The sequence below is a fragment of the Microtus oregoni genome, unplaced genomic scaffold (assembly GCF_018167655.1).
Source record: "Microtus oregoni isolate MIOR12 unplaced genomic scaffold, Mior012 000000F_ref0000247, whole genome shotgun sequence".
Classification (NCBI taxonomy): domain Eukaryota; kingdom Metazoa; phylum Chordata; class Mammalia; order Rodentia; family Cricetidae; genus Microtus; species Microtus oregoni.
In genome coordinates this window covers 81633879-81649734 of record NW_024543059.1, presented here as the reverse complement: position 1 = coordinate 81649734, position 15856 = coordinate 81633879, and the positions used below count along the sequence as shown (strand labels likewise).

The following is a 15856-nucleotide window of genomic DNA, read 5'->3' as shown; positions in this document are numbered from 1 at the left end:
GGGCATTTTTACCTGTGGATTGTCAAGAAGATGACCCCTCCCTAAGCTGTACTGTCTAGTCTGATAATAATAATGAAAACTTATACAGAGTTTTGATGAATAAAAATAAATACGAGGATATTATTTACATCCAAGGTCTGTGAGTCTCATCTAAGGAGCTGCATAGATTGTAGCTCAAGTTAATGACTGACAGTTGAATCCCAATAGCCCGACTGGTTTAAAATCTTTTAACCTTAATGTCGGGAGATGCGTTCACAGGTCTCAGAGTACATCAGAGCTGAAACAAAGCTCTGAAAACAACAAAGTTAGACTAAGATGCTTTTGTCAAATAGCTTTTAGGTGAAAAATCCAAGAAGACAATCTAAAGGTTTAGAAAGGCACGTGGTGGAAAGTGGAACTCTTCAAGGTCAGGGAACAAGAACAAAGCAGCAGGTTATTACTGGCTGATGTTCTCGCCCTGGTAGGTTTGGTTGATGACCAAAGGTGACGATTAATTCCTTATACCCATTTATGTCCTCAATCTCCTGATGTAAAAAACTATTAACGAATAGGTATATACCCTAAAGTTTTAAAGTAGAGCTGACTGATTCTTTTTTTATGAAAAAGTTTAGGTTTGTGATTTCTTTAAGATTTCTTACAAGAGTACCTTTCATGATAAGTATTAAAGCAATTGACCCTTTTGCTGTAACTACAAAATGCAGCCTGCCCGTAAAAGATCTGACAAAAATACCTTGATTGCCACACGGTTAATCTATAACAAGTTGCTTGGGTATGAATGCATGTGGGTTCTTGGGATAATTGTTTTTCACCTGTAATCCATAAAATGTTTGATCACGTGAGGGAGATGAAAAACATGTTTTCACCTATAATCATTTGCTTGAGAAATGGGATGCAGCTGTTTTGACTCCTGGTCTGCCTGGGAGATTCTGTTGGGGTGGAAAAACTGTAAAACAACATGAGATAGAGATAGAGAATAAAGAAGAGAAAAAATAAAGAAGGAAACCATCGAGAGAATTTGTGAGTGTCTTTTTCTCTAACCTCCCTCAGATAGAAAAGTTTAGCCTCCCCAACTCCATGGATTCCTGCCAAAGCCCTGTGCTGCTGGAGGCTGGTCCCCCCAAGCAGCAGTAGAATCTCAACTGAGAAAAAACGCTCCCACCAGATTTGCCTGTGGGTGCAGTTTCTTGATTGATGATTGATGTGTGAGATTCCACCTTACCATGGGAGGTACCATTCCTGGCCTGGTGCTCTGGGAAAGCAGGCCGAGCAAGCCAGTAAGCAACACTCCTCCATGGCTCCTGCATCAACTTCTGCCTCCAGGTTCCTGCCCTGTTTGAGTTCCTGCCCTGACTTCCTTCAACATTGGACTGTGGTGTGGAAGCTTTCGGTCATGGTGTTTTATCACAGCATGTAAAAACTCCTTAACTAAAATGGCAACAGATTGTTTTTTCCTGCTGTACTGAGAACCTTGAGACATATGACATATTTATCCCTCTTGCTGGAGAACGGGAGGGACTACTGACTTGCTTCCTGCTATATTTCAAGTACCTGCTGAGGATACCCCCTCACAACACTCACACAACTTCACTCTAGGTCATAGAGATCCTGTTCTCTTATATCACGGCCCGAGAGGACATTAAATGGCACCAAGAGTCACTGTGCACTGTCTATCTGCATCCTCTGGCAAACATCCGTTCCCAAGATGAGGAAGCTGCTCCCCCTTCTCACAGGCACAGCTGGGGCATCTTCCTAGAGTCAAGAATTGATGCAGTTGCTGGCCCGCTTGGCCCAGAGCCAAGCCACTGACACTGGATGAAGAGGTCTTGGGGAACAAAGGGGACTCTGTGCTCTTGGGCAGCCCATGAGTGTGTGGAAAGGAGGCTCAGGTGGCCTGAGGGAGTCCACGACCCTGGAGGACAGCTGGGCGGGATGGGGCAGCTCTTTGTGGTACCTGCTCTGCTGTGAAGGCAAAGATCAGCTTACCTGGAGAGCTACATTCAGTTCTAGACACCCAGCTTTCTTTTCCTTCCCTGAGGTTCTGATGGAGGAAGGTCATTGGTTAAATAAAAAGAAACTGCTTGGCCCTCATTGGTTAGAAGATAGGTGGGAGGAGTAAACAGAACAGAACGCTGGGAGGAAGAGGAAGTGAGCTCAGATTCCACAGCTCTCCTCTCGGGAGCAGACGCCTCAGAGAGACGCCATGCTCCCAGCTCCCAGGCAGCCATGCTCCCAGCTCCCAGGCAGATGCATGCGATGAAGCTAAGCTCTGACCCAGGATGGACATAGGCTAGAATCTTCCCGGTAAGCGCACCTAGGGGCGCTACACAGATGATTAGAAATGGGCTAAATTAATATGTGAGAATTAGCCTAGAAGAGGCTAGATAGAAATGGGCCAAGCAGTGATTAAAAGAATACAGTTTCCATGTAATTATTTCGGGGCATAGAGCTAGCCATGTAGGCGGCTGGGGTGCTGGGAACGCAGCCCCGCCGCTCATATTACTACAAGGTTCCTCTCATCTGTGCCCACTGGGCTCTTACACTAACAGAGAACGATCATACCCTGACACACGGTCCTACGAAGGGGCTGTGGAAAAACAGGCTACCTTCAACCAGAGAAAGACCTGCCTCCCTGCCTTAACTCTGGGTCCTTGTGGCTGAGGCCATCAACGTTCTGTTGCTGGGCCCATGGAGGAGAATGTCACGGGGTACCAAATTAGCAGTTCGATCCCAAGTCAGCTTTGGGACATAACACCATGATGTCACCTTCATTTTCTTCTTGCCCAAGACCAGGCCCTCTCCTAGTATTCTCTCAACCTGCACTGGTCTGTTTCTGATGTTCTGGCAATTTCCAGCCTTTCTGCTCGCACAAGTGTGTACGTACCATTCGAGAGAGCGTGCCATTCGAGAGAGCTCCGCAGTCAGCAAGCCGTGGTTCATCTTTGCTGCATGATTATCAGCCAATGACTTACTACATCTTTCATTTTCTGGCTTAACTCTTGAGAATGGTAGCCAAGGATGACATTGAACTTCTGATTTTCCTGCTTCTACTTCCGGAATGCTTATTTTTACAAGCAAGTGCCACTTCGCTCAATTTGTGAGGTGCTGAGGGGTTGAAACCCAGGGTTTTGTGCCTGCTAGGGAAGCGCTCTACTCACTGAGCTATAGTCTCCAGCAACCTGAAGGCATCTAACAGTAGCCTTTCTATGGGCTTTGGTTCATATTAGTTTCACCTAAGTTTCCAACCCTGACTGACATTACTAACCCATGAAACCCAGCTTCCCCAAAGCCAACATAAAAGAGACATGGCAGAGCCACTGGCTCCACCACTGTCATCCCCAGACACCCCTGGTCGCACAAGAGATTTGGCGCTCACAGGGACGGGCTGACAGTTCTAAAACAGTGACACCTACCAGCAGTCCCCAGGCTCAGCAGCACAGCCACCCAGAGGACCCAGAAGAAGACAAGGGCAGCAAACGTCCACAGTGGCTGGAGCAGCAGGGACGGACAGCTGCTGATGGCTTGATTTGTGACGCGGAGAAGCTCCACTGACAATTTCATTCTCTTTCTGAGGGTGAAAATCAAGACGAGGAGAACCGCCTGTGGAGGAAGAGGTCAGAGTGAACCACTGCCGGGCAGAGAGGCACTGGGTGGGGCTGAGAGCAAACTGTTGAGCTGGCACCGAGCAGCTCTCTTTGAAGAAATCCATTACTTCTCTTATAACTGAATAGATAAAGTCCCAATCACTAACTGAGCCCCTGCCCTGTACTGGCCCCTGTGTGAGATCCTGCTGTCACAATAGCGAACAAGGCCAAAACCCTTCCTAAAGGAGCCAGTCTGAGTTTGAACGTGAGAATAGGCTCTTCAAAGGTCAGGGGGAACATCTTCTATTTTTCCCTCCTCCATGCCACGCACACAGAGATGGGGTGCAAATAAGCAAGAGCATATGAATGTGACATAAAAGGAGTGTTATTTGATATACCATCTTGACCGGGTTTCCCCTCTCTATCTAGATAGAAATAGTTGTAAGTCTCCCAGATTAAGGAAACCTCCGCCCTTCACTCCTACCTTATCCTGCCTTCTGTACTATTCTCTTCCTGGTCAAGTTTCTTGGTTTTCTTTGTCATTGCCTGTCTCCCACCTCTAACCCCTATCTCTTTATCTACCACAAATTCCTTGACCTCAACACTCTCCTTAACTGTTTTCCCTTAGGTCACAGGATGTGACCTCTGGAGTAGTAAGTCTTCTGGAATATCCCAGTTGTTATTGGCTGGAATTCAGTAACCTGGATTCAGAGCTGATGGCGGTTACTCAATTAGCTTTTGGAAGGGCTTGTCTTACCGTCACGACTGTCGTAATGATGGCAAAGGCCAGCATGCACTTCATATTCTCCCTTTCTGTGTCCAATTCTGTGCTGAGGTCGTTGGTGTAGTCGTAATACAACCACCATAAGACGCCGCAGACAACTGGAAAACAAAGTGAGCGCAGGCTTGGCATGTGTACTGAGATTACCCACTCTTCTACACACACACACACACACACACACACACACACACACACACACTGATACCCACACCAAGTCCAGCCATTTCTGACCCAATGATCTTGTTCACACAGTAGGTTCTAATTCCCCAAATACTTTCGAACCCATCACTTCTCTCTGGATGATCCGGGGAAAGCCAGGTTAGCCTGCAGAGAACCTGTTAATTCCAGGTAGCTACTGGTCTTTAGCAGACACAGAGACCTAGTCCCAGGATGAGTCTGAGTATAATCAGGAAGGCGTGGTACCAAACAGAACGGTGAGAGGAAGAACATTAGAGTCTAAAGTCTATAGTATTCACGTAGGGTCTTCTGGTGAAAGCTCCTGGATGTGGGGGACTGGATGTTGGCTCCTTACCCACAAAGGTGTGCCATTACACAGCCCATGGAAATCATGTTATCAGAGTTCCACTATGAAGATACACTTACACTATAAATACTCTGCCTCTAGATAAAAGCCTGACCTTAAATCATCACGATTGTAACTCTATGGAGGTCAGAGTTGTCTACTGATCATAAACAGGGAGATGGATGATATAGCCTTCTCTAGTCACAGTGGCCAGAACTTGCTGTGATTTAGAACTGAAATGTCCCCCAGATGCTCATGTGTTGAAGTTTAGACCCCTGGCTGGATCTAGCCTTGGCGTTATCAGGAGATAGAAGAAACATTAGGTAGGATCTACTTGAAGGAAGTGGGTTATGTGAGTCGTGTTCTCAGAAGGCATAGGGGGACCCTAACTCTATGACTTAGTGACCATGAGGTAATAATCAGCTTTAGGCTGTCACACACCTCCATCAGGAGAATATTGCTATAGGCTTGGAACAAGGGAACCTAGTGACTGTGGATTGAAACCTCCAAAACAGTGAGCCCAAGTCAATCTCTCTTTAAGCGATTTGCTCAGGTGTCTCGTCATAGAGTTGGAAAGGCTAACACAGGAATCCAGGGCCCTGTGTGGCTGTCTGAGAGCAGAATGAAATATTCAAAGGGATAAAACACCGTCGTCATATTGGTCATTCAAAATGAAAATGCCCTGTATCAGTTGGAATATAGGGCCTCTATGTTCTCCCTCAAAACTCCTGGAGACAGTTATAACCGCTTATAAGGAAAAGAGGGGTCAACATAGGGTCCCCTGGTCTCTGCTCCTTCTCAGCCTTGGTCTTCAGATGGACCAGAGCCTTTGTGTGACAACCATGGGTTCTCATGGGCACACAGGGTAAGTGTAGCACAGAATAAATCCTTCAAAATGAGAGAAAAGAAAGATTGAGATAGCATCTCTTTATGTAGCCCTAAACGCCATGGAACTGCCTCTGTGGACCAGGCTGGCCTCAAGCTTGCAGATATTCATTCACCTGCCTCTGCCTCCCCAGTGGTAGGACTAACGGTGTGCACCAACAGGCCAGCTGGAATTCTTCCTTACAATGTATATAAGTACTAATAAAATATTTTTTTGTTTTGTTGTTTGTTTATCTGCAGTGCAGGGGGTTGAATATAGGGCCGTGAGCAAGACTCAAGCACTGAGCTCTGACCTCATCCCAGTATTATGGGCTCCAGGGTCACTCAGCTGATAGGCTTGTCTCAGAACTACATAATAGGTAGAATCAAGAATAGATTGGGTATTAACACTCCTTGGGAGGCAGAAGCAACTCTGATTGTTCTCCCTGGGCCTGTTTTTTCTCATATTAAAATGATGCGACTAGACTGTATCCCCGTCTAAGACTCTTGTTAGTTAAAAATCATAACAAAACAAACAAAACCCCCAAACTTTAAATTCTATACTTACTGGAAAGATGTTTTGTTTACTCAAAAAGAGTCGAAATACTTACACAGCAATCCCAAAATAACCAACGAGATGATAATATGGACCAGAAGCGTGGAGATGAATCGGAAAGTGAACATCATGGCCAGAGACAAGGCTGGAAAGGGAAGCATAGCACATGAGGCTGGCGGCAGCAAGGCGGCAGGGAAGAGAGGGGGGAAGGAAGGGCGCTAAATATAAAATTGTGATGGCCGAGCCCAGAAAAGTGAGAACTCACAGGCTTACCCAATAACCAAGTAGCTTGGGAAACCTACCAAATACAAACATGGCAAGCTAAACCCAGGGTCCCCCCCTAGGCCTATGACACAAGTCAGCTGTGGTAAGTAGGGTCTGAAAACACTTTCTTTCCAAGTTTAAATAAAGATAAGTAATGAATAAATAAATAAATGTGTTGTTCCACAATACCTGACTCATAGTTTTTTTCTTATAAGTCAAATTAACTATTTAAAATTTTACCATACGTCAGTCTTTTGTCTTTTATGCTGGGCTATGTAAAGTTCTAACTTTGTTTTTCCTTTTATTTGGGTTTTTCGAGATAGAGTTCCTTTGTGTAGCCCTGACTATCCCAGAAGTCACTCTATAGACCAGGCTGGCCTTGAACTCACAGAGATCCACCTGTCTCTGCCTCCTAAGAGCTGGGGTTAAAGGCTTGCACCACCCTTATCCAGCTACTAAGCAACTTTTTTAAACAGGCAGGAATACATTTGATGACTGACCAAGAAGTCTCTTCAGCTTGGAAGGCCTGCTCCCGGAAAGGGTGGAGGTAGCGACCTACAACATTTGTCCCAGACTGCGTGGCTTTAACCTCTTCAGACAGGAAATTGGCTCTTAGCCTCAGTAAGGTGAAACACAGCATGGAAACCACAGGGTCAAGTGTGGGCAGCTGCTTCCCCAAACAAACAAGGGAGCAGGCCTTTGCTCAATGCAGGTGGGGCTCCATCAGAGCTAGGCATCCCGGACGTCACATCTGACGCTATCTCGGAAACACACTCCTTCGTTTCCCCAGCCACAGGACTTTGATCTCCTAGACTGACAAGTGGAAGGCACACTGGGCAGCAGAACTGGTGTCTGGCACCCCTGATGCTTGTACTTTACATGGCCAATGCAGAAAGTGGCCATGTTGTATTTGCTTATCTCTCATGCAGCTAACAAAAGGCAGGAGCCAGGCCAATATATTAACTACACAGGGCAGCTTCTTGGCTGACAGCCAACTAACTACTCTTCCTTCCTACTGGCCCCGTCCACACTTGAATCTTCAAACAATTCTGTAATAAAAACGAACAAGCTCTATATTTAAGTCAAAGACGCTGGTTTTCATTGCACAATGTACAGGAATGCTAGAAAATTTGGTATTCCATATACAGTTAGTAAATAAGATGAACGGAGAGTTACCGAACGTGAAGACACACAGGCCGAGGATGGTGTCTCTTCCCGCCATTATTCCACTTAGAATTCGATGGAGAGCGTCAGCATCATTTATCAAGACTGATGCAAATAAGGAATAGCACTCGGGGGTCTGAGGGATGCATCGGTTAAACAGGGGAAAGGGCTTGCTGGAAACAAAAGGTAGAACCCATGGAAAAGAGAGCAATCATTTATCTTTAAAAATATTTCTATTCAAAATTTCCACGTCCCCAAACCAGAAGCTCAGCATTTATAAAAACGATTTTACGACTAATGAGATGGACCAGCAGGTAAAGGCACCTGCTCCTGAAGCCTGATGACCCAAGTTCAATCAGGATGCTGTCCCCTGACCTCCACATACGTGTGATAGCATCTGCACACACACACACACACACACACACACACACACACACACACACACACACTCGTGATATAAATAACAAAGTTTTGCATCCTGTTTGTAAAGCAGACCTAAGAAAGACAGGCAACCCTGCTCGCCATGGTGATTAGCTGGTACTCACATTAGGAAAATGATTAAGGGAAACACTAGACTCCTGAAACTGCTCTTTATTTTGTTTTTTTTAGAGGCTGAATGACAGCCCATAGGATATTTACATATCACCTTTTTTTAAAAAAATAAATGGAAACATTTGTATTCTCATGTTTTGGTCCTTAAACTATCAACTCCAGCTCAAGAATAAAATCAATCCCCCCTCCCCCTCTCTCTGTGCTGTATGTAGATGGTTGTGTGTGTATTTTTATAGCTGCAGCTGTAGTAAGTCCCCTTATTCTCCTGCAGATCTGACTGGTCATTTTCATTTGTTTGTTTTTCTTGAGAGGCTGTTGTCAAACTCATTATGCAGCCCAGGTGATTTTGAGCTCCTGATTCTTCTGCTGCATTAGTCATGCACCACCATGCTGCGTTCACACAGTGCTGGGGATTTGAACCCAGGGCTTTATGCAGGCTAAAGCACGTACTCTACTAACTAAGCTGCATTCTTAGCTGAAAAGATCTGATTTCTACAACTATTACAAGGGTTTGATCCTGGTACCATGGGACATGCACCTTTGTGTCCCACTCCTTCCATTTGGGTGTTGCACAAGTCAACACATTAACCCTCTGTGCCTAGCACTACACACTCATTGGACATAAAACTTGCCCTTCTGTCTTCCTGGTGATTGTCATTTGTGTTGTTTCCAAATACCAAACATAAGGATGCTATAAACATTCACATACGTATCTTATACTTTTGGTATGTATAATTTTCATTCTCTTGGGTAATGACTTAAATGTGGAATTTAAGTCATGGGTTATGTAGTATCTATATGCTTATATATAAGAAGCTATCTCATTTTCCCTGGAGACTGGCCTCACCATTCACACTCTTCCTGAACACACACATATGTGTATATATGTTTATGTGTGTATGTGTGAGTTGATATATATTATGAATGTTCTGATTCCATGTCCTCAGCAGTTCTTAATTTTGCTTTCCGAATGACTAACTCTTCTAGTAAGGGTGCTGTCCCATTAGAGAAAATGTCTGCTTGCGTCTTTTTCGTGATTCCACTGAGCTGTTTGTCCTTTTGTTACTACTCGAAAGTGGGGTTCAGTTAGATGTGGCTCACTGCCATTTTTTTTTAATCCCTAAAGTTGAAACACATCTCAGTCCATTTGTTCATGTATTTAAAAATGTTTATTCTCTAAAAACTTTAGTGTGTGTGTGTGTGTACATGCATGTGATGTGTAGGGGCTAGGGGACAGTCTCAGGCTTTGATCCCTGCCTTCCCCCTTGTCTTAAACATGGTTTTTTAGTTTTATTCACCAAGTTATCTGGCCAAAAGCTCCTGGGGATTATCCTGTTTCTACCTCCATCTCCTCAGAGAAGCACTAGAATCACAGACGGATGCTCTGCTGCATCCAGATGTACATAGATTCTTAAGATTCAAACTCACCTTCATGCTTGCGCAGCAAGCACTTTAGCCACTGAGTCCTGCCCTCAGCCCTGGCATTTCCTATGACTGCATCTGCACTGATCCACAACACTAAACACATACACACCACTCGAGGGAAGAATGTTTTATTCTGACGCATGATCTCGGGGGGTTCAGTCCATGTTTGCTTGGCCCCATGTGCTTGAGATTATCATAGTATTTGTGGTGGAGGACATTCTTCACCTTGTGATGGACAGGAAGCAGCAAGGGGAGAAGAGAATGCAGTGAGCAGGAGGCAGGAGGGGAGCAGAGGTAAGAGACCCTATAAGATGCCACGTCTGGTGACCCACTTCCTCTGGCTAGGTCTTACCTGCTGAAGTTTCCATAACCTCCCAAAACATCCCTGTCACCTGAGAGCAAGTGCATCACACACGAGCCCATGGAAGACATTTCACAGTATGACTCCATAAACCATAGCACCGATAACTTTATCTTCTCTATGTTTGTAGAATAATCTTATCAGTTTCTATAAAACTCATATTGGAATGTGCTGGTCATATAAAACAATGTTAAGAGAGATAACATTCTAATGCTGTTTATTGTGTGAACAGAGCATGTTCAACCATGGACACAGGCTCTTTCATTTCTCAGAGCAAGATCTTAAAATGTTCAGCTAAGGTCAAGGATTTGTCTGCCAAGTTTATTTCTAAACTTCTTTCTTTTTAAAAGTTCTGGTAAAGATGGACTTTGACGACTGTTGAACTGTTTGCTAGTAGAATCCAAAAGACTTTTTTTAAAAAAAGAAAAAATTTGAGACAGGGTCTCTGTGTGTAGACCTTACTGTTCTGGAACTTACTATGCCATAACGATAAGTGAATGAACTGAAAGAGAGGAATAAAGTCTTTTCATGTTGAATTGTATGATTAATATAGAGTACCTTTTCATTTGTTTTTGCCTTTTTCATTGTACCCAAAATGGCGTTGATGTTTCTCCCCTATGGTTTCATATATTTCTTATTAAACTGATTTCTAGGCATTTTGGTGTCTTTGTATGTGATTGTTGTTCCTGCTGAAGTATATAAGCATTTGTCTTTTTTTAAAAAAAATCACAAATGTGCAGATTCCAGTACACTAGTTGATCCCACGGCACCTACATGAGTTTCTTTACTGTACGCAGGGCCTTTCCAGTTAGTTATCTGAGCTTCCGAGGTCTGTAATCATGCCCTCTGCAGACCAGCAATTTTCTCCTGATTTCCGATTTCTAAACCTCTAATTTCTTTTGCTTTTCTGACCCTGAATAGTTTCACAACGCCAATAAGTTGGAAGTGTTTTAAAAGCAAATATATTCTGAAGTTTCATCGGGGTTTCAAAAACCTAAGAGCAAACACAGACTTAATGCTATTTTATTCTTTTGATCTAAACATTATTCTTCATCAGACCTTAATTTTATGCATGTAGCTTTGCTAATGTGTGTGTGTGAATGTGTGTATGTGAATGTGTGTGTGAGTGTGTGTATGGGTGAATGTGTGTGAGTGTGTGTGTGTGTGAATGTGTGCGTGTGTGAATGTGTGTATGTGAATGTGTGTGTGAATGTGTGTGTGAGTGTGAATGTGTGTGTGAATGTGTGTGTGAGTGTGTGTGTGAGTGTGAATGTGTGCGTGTGTGAATGTGTGTGTGAATGTGTGTGTGAGTGTGAATGTGTGTGTGTGAATGTGTGTGAGTGTGAATATGTGTGTGTGAATGTGTGTGTGAGTGTGAATGTGTGTGTGAATGTGTGTGTGTGAATGTGTGTATGTGAATGTGTGTGTGAGTGTGTGTGTGGGTGAGTGTGTGTGTGTGTGAATGTGTGTGTGTGTGAATGTGTGTGTATGATTCCCTAATCCTGTGCTAACAAAAAATGACAAGAAAGCTTCATTTTGCCCTGAAAGGGACACAGAGAAACATGTACAATTTGAATCTCTTATGAGTGACCTACTTAGTCTCACACTGAGCTAGGAAGGGAAAATATGCCATATCATATGTCCTGAGGTCACCACCTCTTCTACCTCTGAAGCCAACGCCAATCTTTCCACCCTTAAGTGCAGACCTTGCCAGTACTAACTCCCCAAGTGCAGAGACAGGCTACCTAGCTGTCCATTGAAAACGCCCATCACTGACTTGGCGGGAGATGCATTAGCTCACAGCCTGAGGTTTCTTCCACATGGCTGCCTTTCATCGCCACTAGCAAAACCACTCCAACTTGCAGGAAGTAGTCCGGAGGGCCGCCCAGATAGATGTATGGACATCTGTATGCGGATTTCACCCAAGCGAACAACACATTGTCAAGCAGGAGGCCAGAAAAGAATTGAGTGGGAGGCAAGAGTGTGGGGAACTCCAAACCTTAAATGCACAGGAGACTCAAAATAAAGTAGTATGTGAAGCACCAAGGGGAAAAAGGTTGTTTTTCTTTTGTTTGTTTTCTTCCATAGCCCCTTTTCATTGCCTGTCAAAGCTCATGCACGGGTGCCTATGCCTTCTCGAAATTCAGCCACTGCCCTAAAAGGGTGTGTTACACCCTACACGCTCGGCACAAGCAGAAGAAACAATTGATGTAGTCAGAAGAAGTGTTTAGAGAATGGTCTTTGGCTCTATAGCCACACTTCTCATGTTTTGCAGCTTTTAAGGCTTGGCACAGCTCTTCCATGATAAATATGATAATTTCTACCTTAAACAAACGCTTGCTTGTGCAGGAAAAGGAAACGGTGCCCTCAAGCCTATTTCTGTCTCCCCCGCTTTGTCCAAAAAAAGGCTAATCAATCAGTACTTCTGTCTGCACTCAGAAAGTTGGTACTGGCAAGGTCTGCACTTGAGAGTGGAAAGGCTGGGGTTGGCTTCAGAGGCAGAAGAGGCAGTGACACCAGGACATGGGATGTGGCATATTTTTCCTTCCTAGTTTGCTGTGAGCCTAAGGAAGTGTTCACAGGTTGTCCAGTCTAGCCTCGACTGCATATTCTGAGTAATGGAACCCAATATGGACGCTGCTTGGTTTTGAATGCCTGTTTTCCTCTCTGCTCATTGTATGGGCTCAACCTTCCTCTGATCAGTTTTCTCATCTATAAAATAATATCTACAGCAAGACACTCTGTGAGGCCCCTGTGGGCTAGTACTTGTCAGGAGCTTAGAAAAGGAACCAAGCAGGAGGAAGAGCTCCACAGACACGCAGTGGTTCGGTAGCTCCATGTAAGTTTCCCATGGAGTCATGGCTGTCGTCCCAGCTAAAGACAGAGTACAGCAGATCGGACTCTGTTTAAGTGGAAACCTTAACAAATTTCATTGTCAGGGTTGATTGGGAGGAGGCGACTATAAGTAAAAGGGCTGGCTTTCCTGATATTTGTGCAAAAATGCTGGGTGTTTTGGTACACACTTGTAATCCCTGTATGGGAAAGATGAAGACAGTGCCTAACCAGTGAGCTCCAGGCCAGCAAGACCCTGTCTCTAAGAGGTGGATGGTGTTTCAGAGTACGACCCCTGAGGTGCACTCTGGCCTCCCCATGCTCACGTGCACACACATGCATACACACACACACACTTCATTCTCGCATGCACACACACACGCACGCACACACACACACACTTCACGCACGCATGCACAAACATCACACACGATGTACACACACACACATACACGTCACTCACACTGCACACACACACATCACGCATGATGCACACACACATACACACACACACACTTCCTCCGATTCTTTATGCAGGTATACTCACATTGCTCCTAACATCAATATCTTTCTGTCCAAGCATTACATGATTTTAGTTCAGCCACTAAAATGTTCTAGTTGTTTTTTCTGGTTCAGTTATGTTTTATCAAGATAAGCAACAATAACCATAATAAAAAAAAATAAGATACCGTGGGAAAGTGGATTACATAAGCTCCTCTGCAGAATTTATAAAAGAATCCTTCACTGGTGGATTCCATCCTGACCCCTATGCATTCCATCCCACTCATCGCCTTTAGGACTTATTTGCAAGATTGGTGGTTTTCAAATTGTTTTCATAACCTGATAGAGGATTTGCTGATTGTCTTTTCTCCTGAGACAGGCTTTTTCTGTGTAGCCCTGGCTGTCCTGAAACTTGCTCTGTAGACCAGGCTGGCCTCGAACTCTGATCTAGATCTTCCTGCCTCTGCCTTCAAATGCTGGGATTAAAAACATTTGCCACCGCAACCCAGCAGTGATCATTTTTAATACAATATTTTTATTAATTCTGTGAGGAATGTATTTTGGTCTTGTTTACCCCAACTCCTTTTTTTTTTAAATCTATGAAGTCCAATTTGTGCTGACCACGTATTTCTAGATGAGGGACCACCCTCTGAAGTGTGTAGTGCCTCTATGGGGGAGCCACACCCTTAAAGCAAAATGACTCTCCCTCCTCCAGAAGCTGTCAGCTGACAATCCCCCCTCAGCGAGGAGTGGGAGCTTTTGTGTCCCTCACCTCCGTGTGCTGGAATGTTTACTGGCTGTCCATACACATATACGTGTTTTTAAAACCTTCTCTGGAATAGGAGCCATCCCATGACTCATATGCAATAAGAGGAGGTCTTTCTGTGACCTTTCTATGTGTTTTACACACCAACATATGAAGGTATGTGTGTGCCAGGCTGTGACAGAGTCCACTGATTTTGTGGGTCCCAAGCCAAAGTTGCATCAACACTGTATGAGCTGGTCAAGGCAATGTCTTGTTGTACTTCAATTATTGTTCCTCAGGGACTTTTCCCAGAAGTACTTATTTATTGTAAACACGTTTATATTTTCCAAAAGAATGGCAGCGCAAACTCAACAAGCTTTCTTTAGCACACCAGAGCACCCTGCCCATGCCTTAGCCTTTGCCAAGGGGCAGATGGGAGCCACTCTCGCCAGCCCTGCTCCCTTACGGTTCAGTCAGTACTTACTAGCCGCCTGCAGCATGCCGGGGGAGAGTAAGACCCTGGCAAGCAAGAGGAGTCCCCTAGGATGTTCAGAAGGACCTGTGCTTGTGTGTTCACTAAGACAAGCGTGGAGCCTGCTTGACCTTCCCTTCCAGGACTATTTCTTGCTTTTAAAAATACATAATCAGCTCTTTAAACCTTAATGTACAACTTTATGTAAAATTCTGATAAATTTAACCTGAACACATTGAATTTTCTAAACAATTGTTTTCTGAGTATCTTGCTTGCGTATATGGATGTATGTATGTATGTATGGATGGATGTGCACCACATGTGTGCCTGGTGTGAGTCCATGCCAGAAGGGCGTGTTGGATCTCCTAGGACTGGAGTTAAGATGGTTATGAGACATGATATGAATCCTAGGAACAGAATCCAGGTCCTCTGCAAGAGGAACAAGTGCCCTTAACCTCTGAGCCATCTCGCCAAACCCCCAGGGCTATTTCTTATGGCATAGTCTTGAACAATAAAGACTAACAATTTTGGTTATAATGCAAAAGTGAATGTCAATGATTCTCCTTAATGATAACAAAGAACTGGAGGAGGAAAGATGTACACTAGCCCCTTCATAAAAACCATTCGTTTGACAATAATGCATAATATCATTGATATTATAATATAAACACATATATTATAACACCGTACACATTTGTTTTTGCTGCTTCTAAAGAATTATTACATTTTATTGTGTGTAATGTGTATGCCCATGCACTATGATGTATGAATGTATATATATAGAGAGAGAAAGAGGGGGGGTTGGGGGATGATTTTCAGGAGTGGGGTCTCTCCTCATATCATGCGGGTCCTGGGCATGAAACTCGGGTCACCAGGCTTTGGGGCAATTGCCTTCAGGTGAGCCACCTCTCCAGTCCACACTAGTGTGTGAAGACCACATGTACTTTTATTTTCTGCTGATTTTCTCCCTTATTTAGCTGTTATCTATTATATATATTACATAGTCCCTCTTTGTCTGTTCCTTATTATGAGCCACACCTTGCATCTCCCTTATATTTTTAATAGTGTTTAGAGGAGGAACAGACAACACCAAATCCTGAATGCCTTGTGTACATAAGCCCTTACCTTGGAGGAACAGGGAGCCTGGGACACAGTGTACCTGCGTTTGGACTCTGAGTATAGTTGAAGGAGTTCAAGCTATAGACACACAGGAAAGACCCTGAAATCAGAACACA

The 15856-nt window shown here is 44.2% G+C and overlaps 1 protein-coding gene across 4 annotated transcripts in view; it reads right to left on the bottom strand.

Annotated features, from left to right (window-relative positions):
* The window catches only part of Slc44a3 (solute carrier family 44 member 3), a 69457-nt gene that overhangs the window by 47083 nt on the left and 6518 nt on the right, over positions 1 to 15856 (bottom strand). For all 4 annotated transcript variants that reach the window (XM_041651968.1, XM_041651974.1, XM_041651993.1 and 1 more), the window contains 5 exons: positions 15747 to 15840; positions 7746 to 7906; positions 6361 to 6450; positions 4339 to 4463; positions 3411 to 3597 (listed from right to left, as the gene is read on the bottom strand). In XM_041651968.1, the coding sequence (XP_041507902.1) occupies positions 3411 to 3597; positions 4339 to 4463; positions 6361 to 6450; positions 7746 to 7906; positions 15747 to 15840 (657 nt within the window). The remainder of the gene's footprint in view (positions 1 to 3410; positions 3598 to 4338; positions 4464 to 6360; positions 6451 to 7745; positions 7907 to 15746; positions 15841 to 15856) is intronic.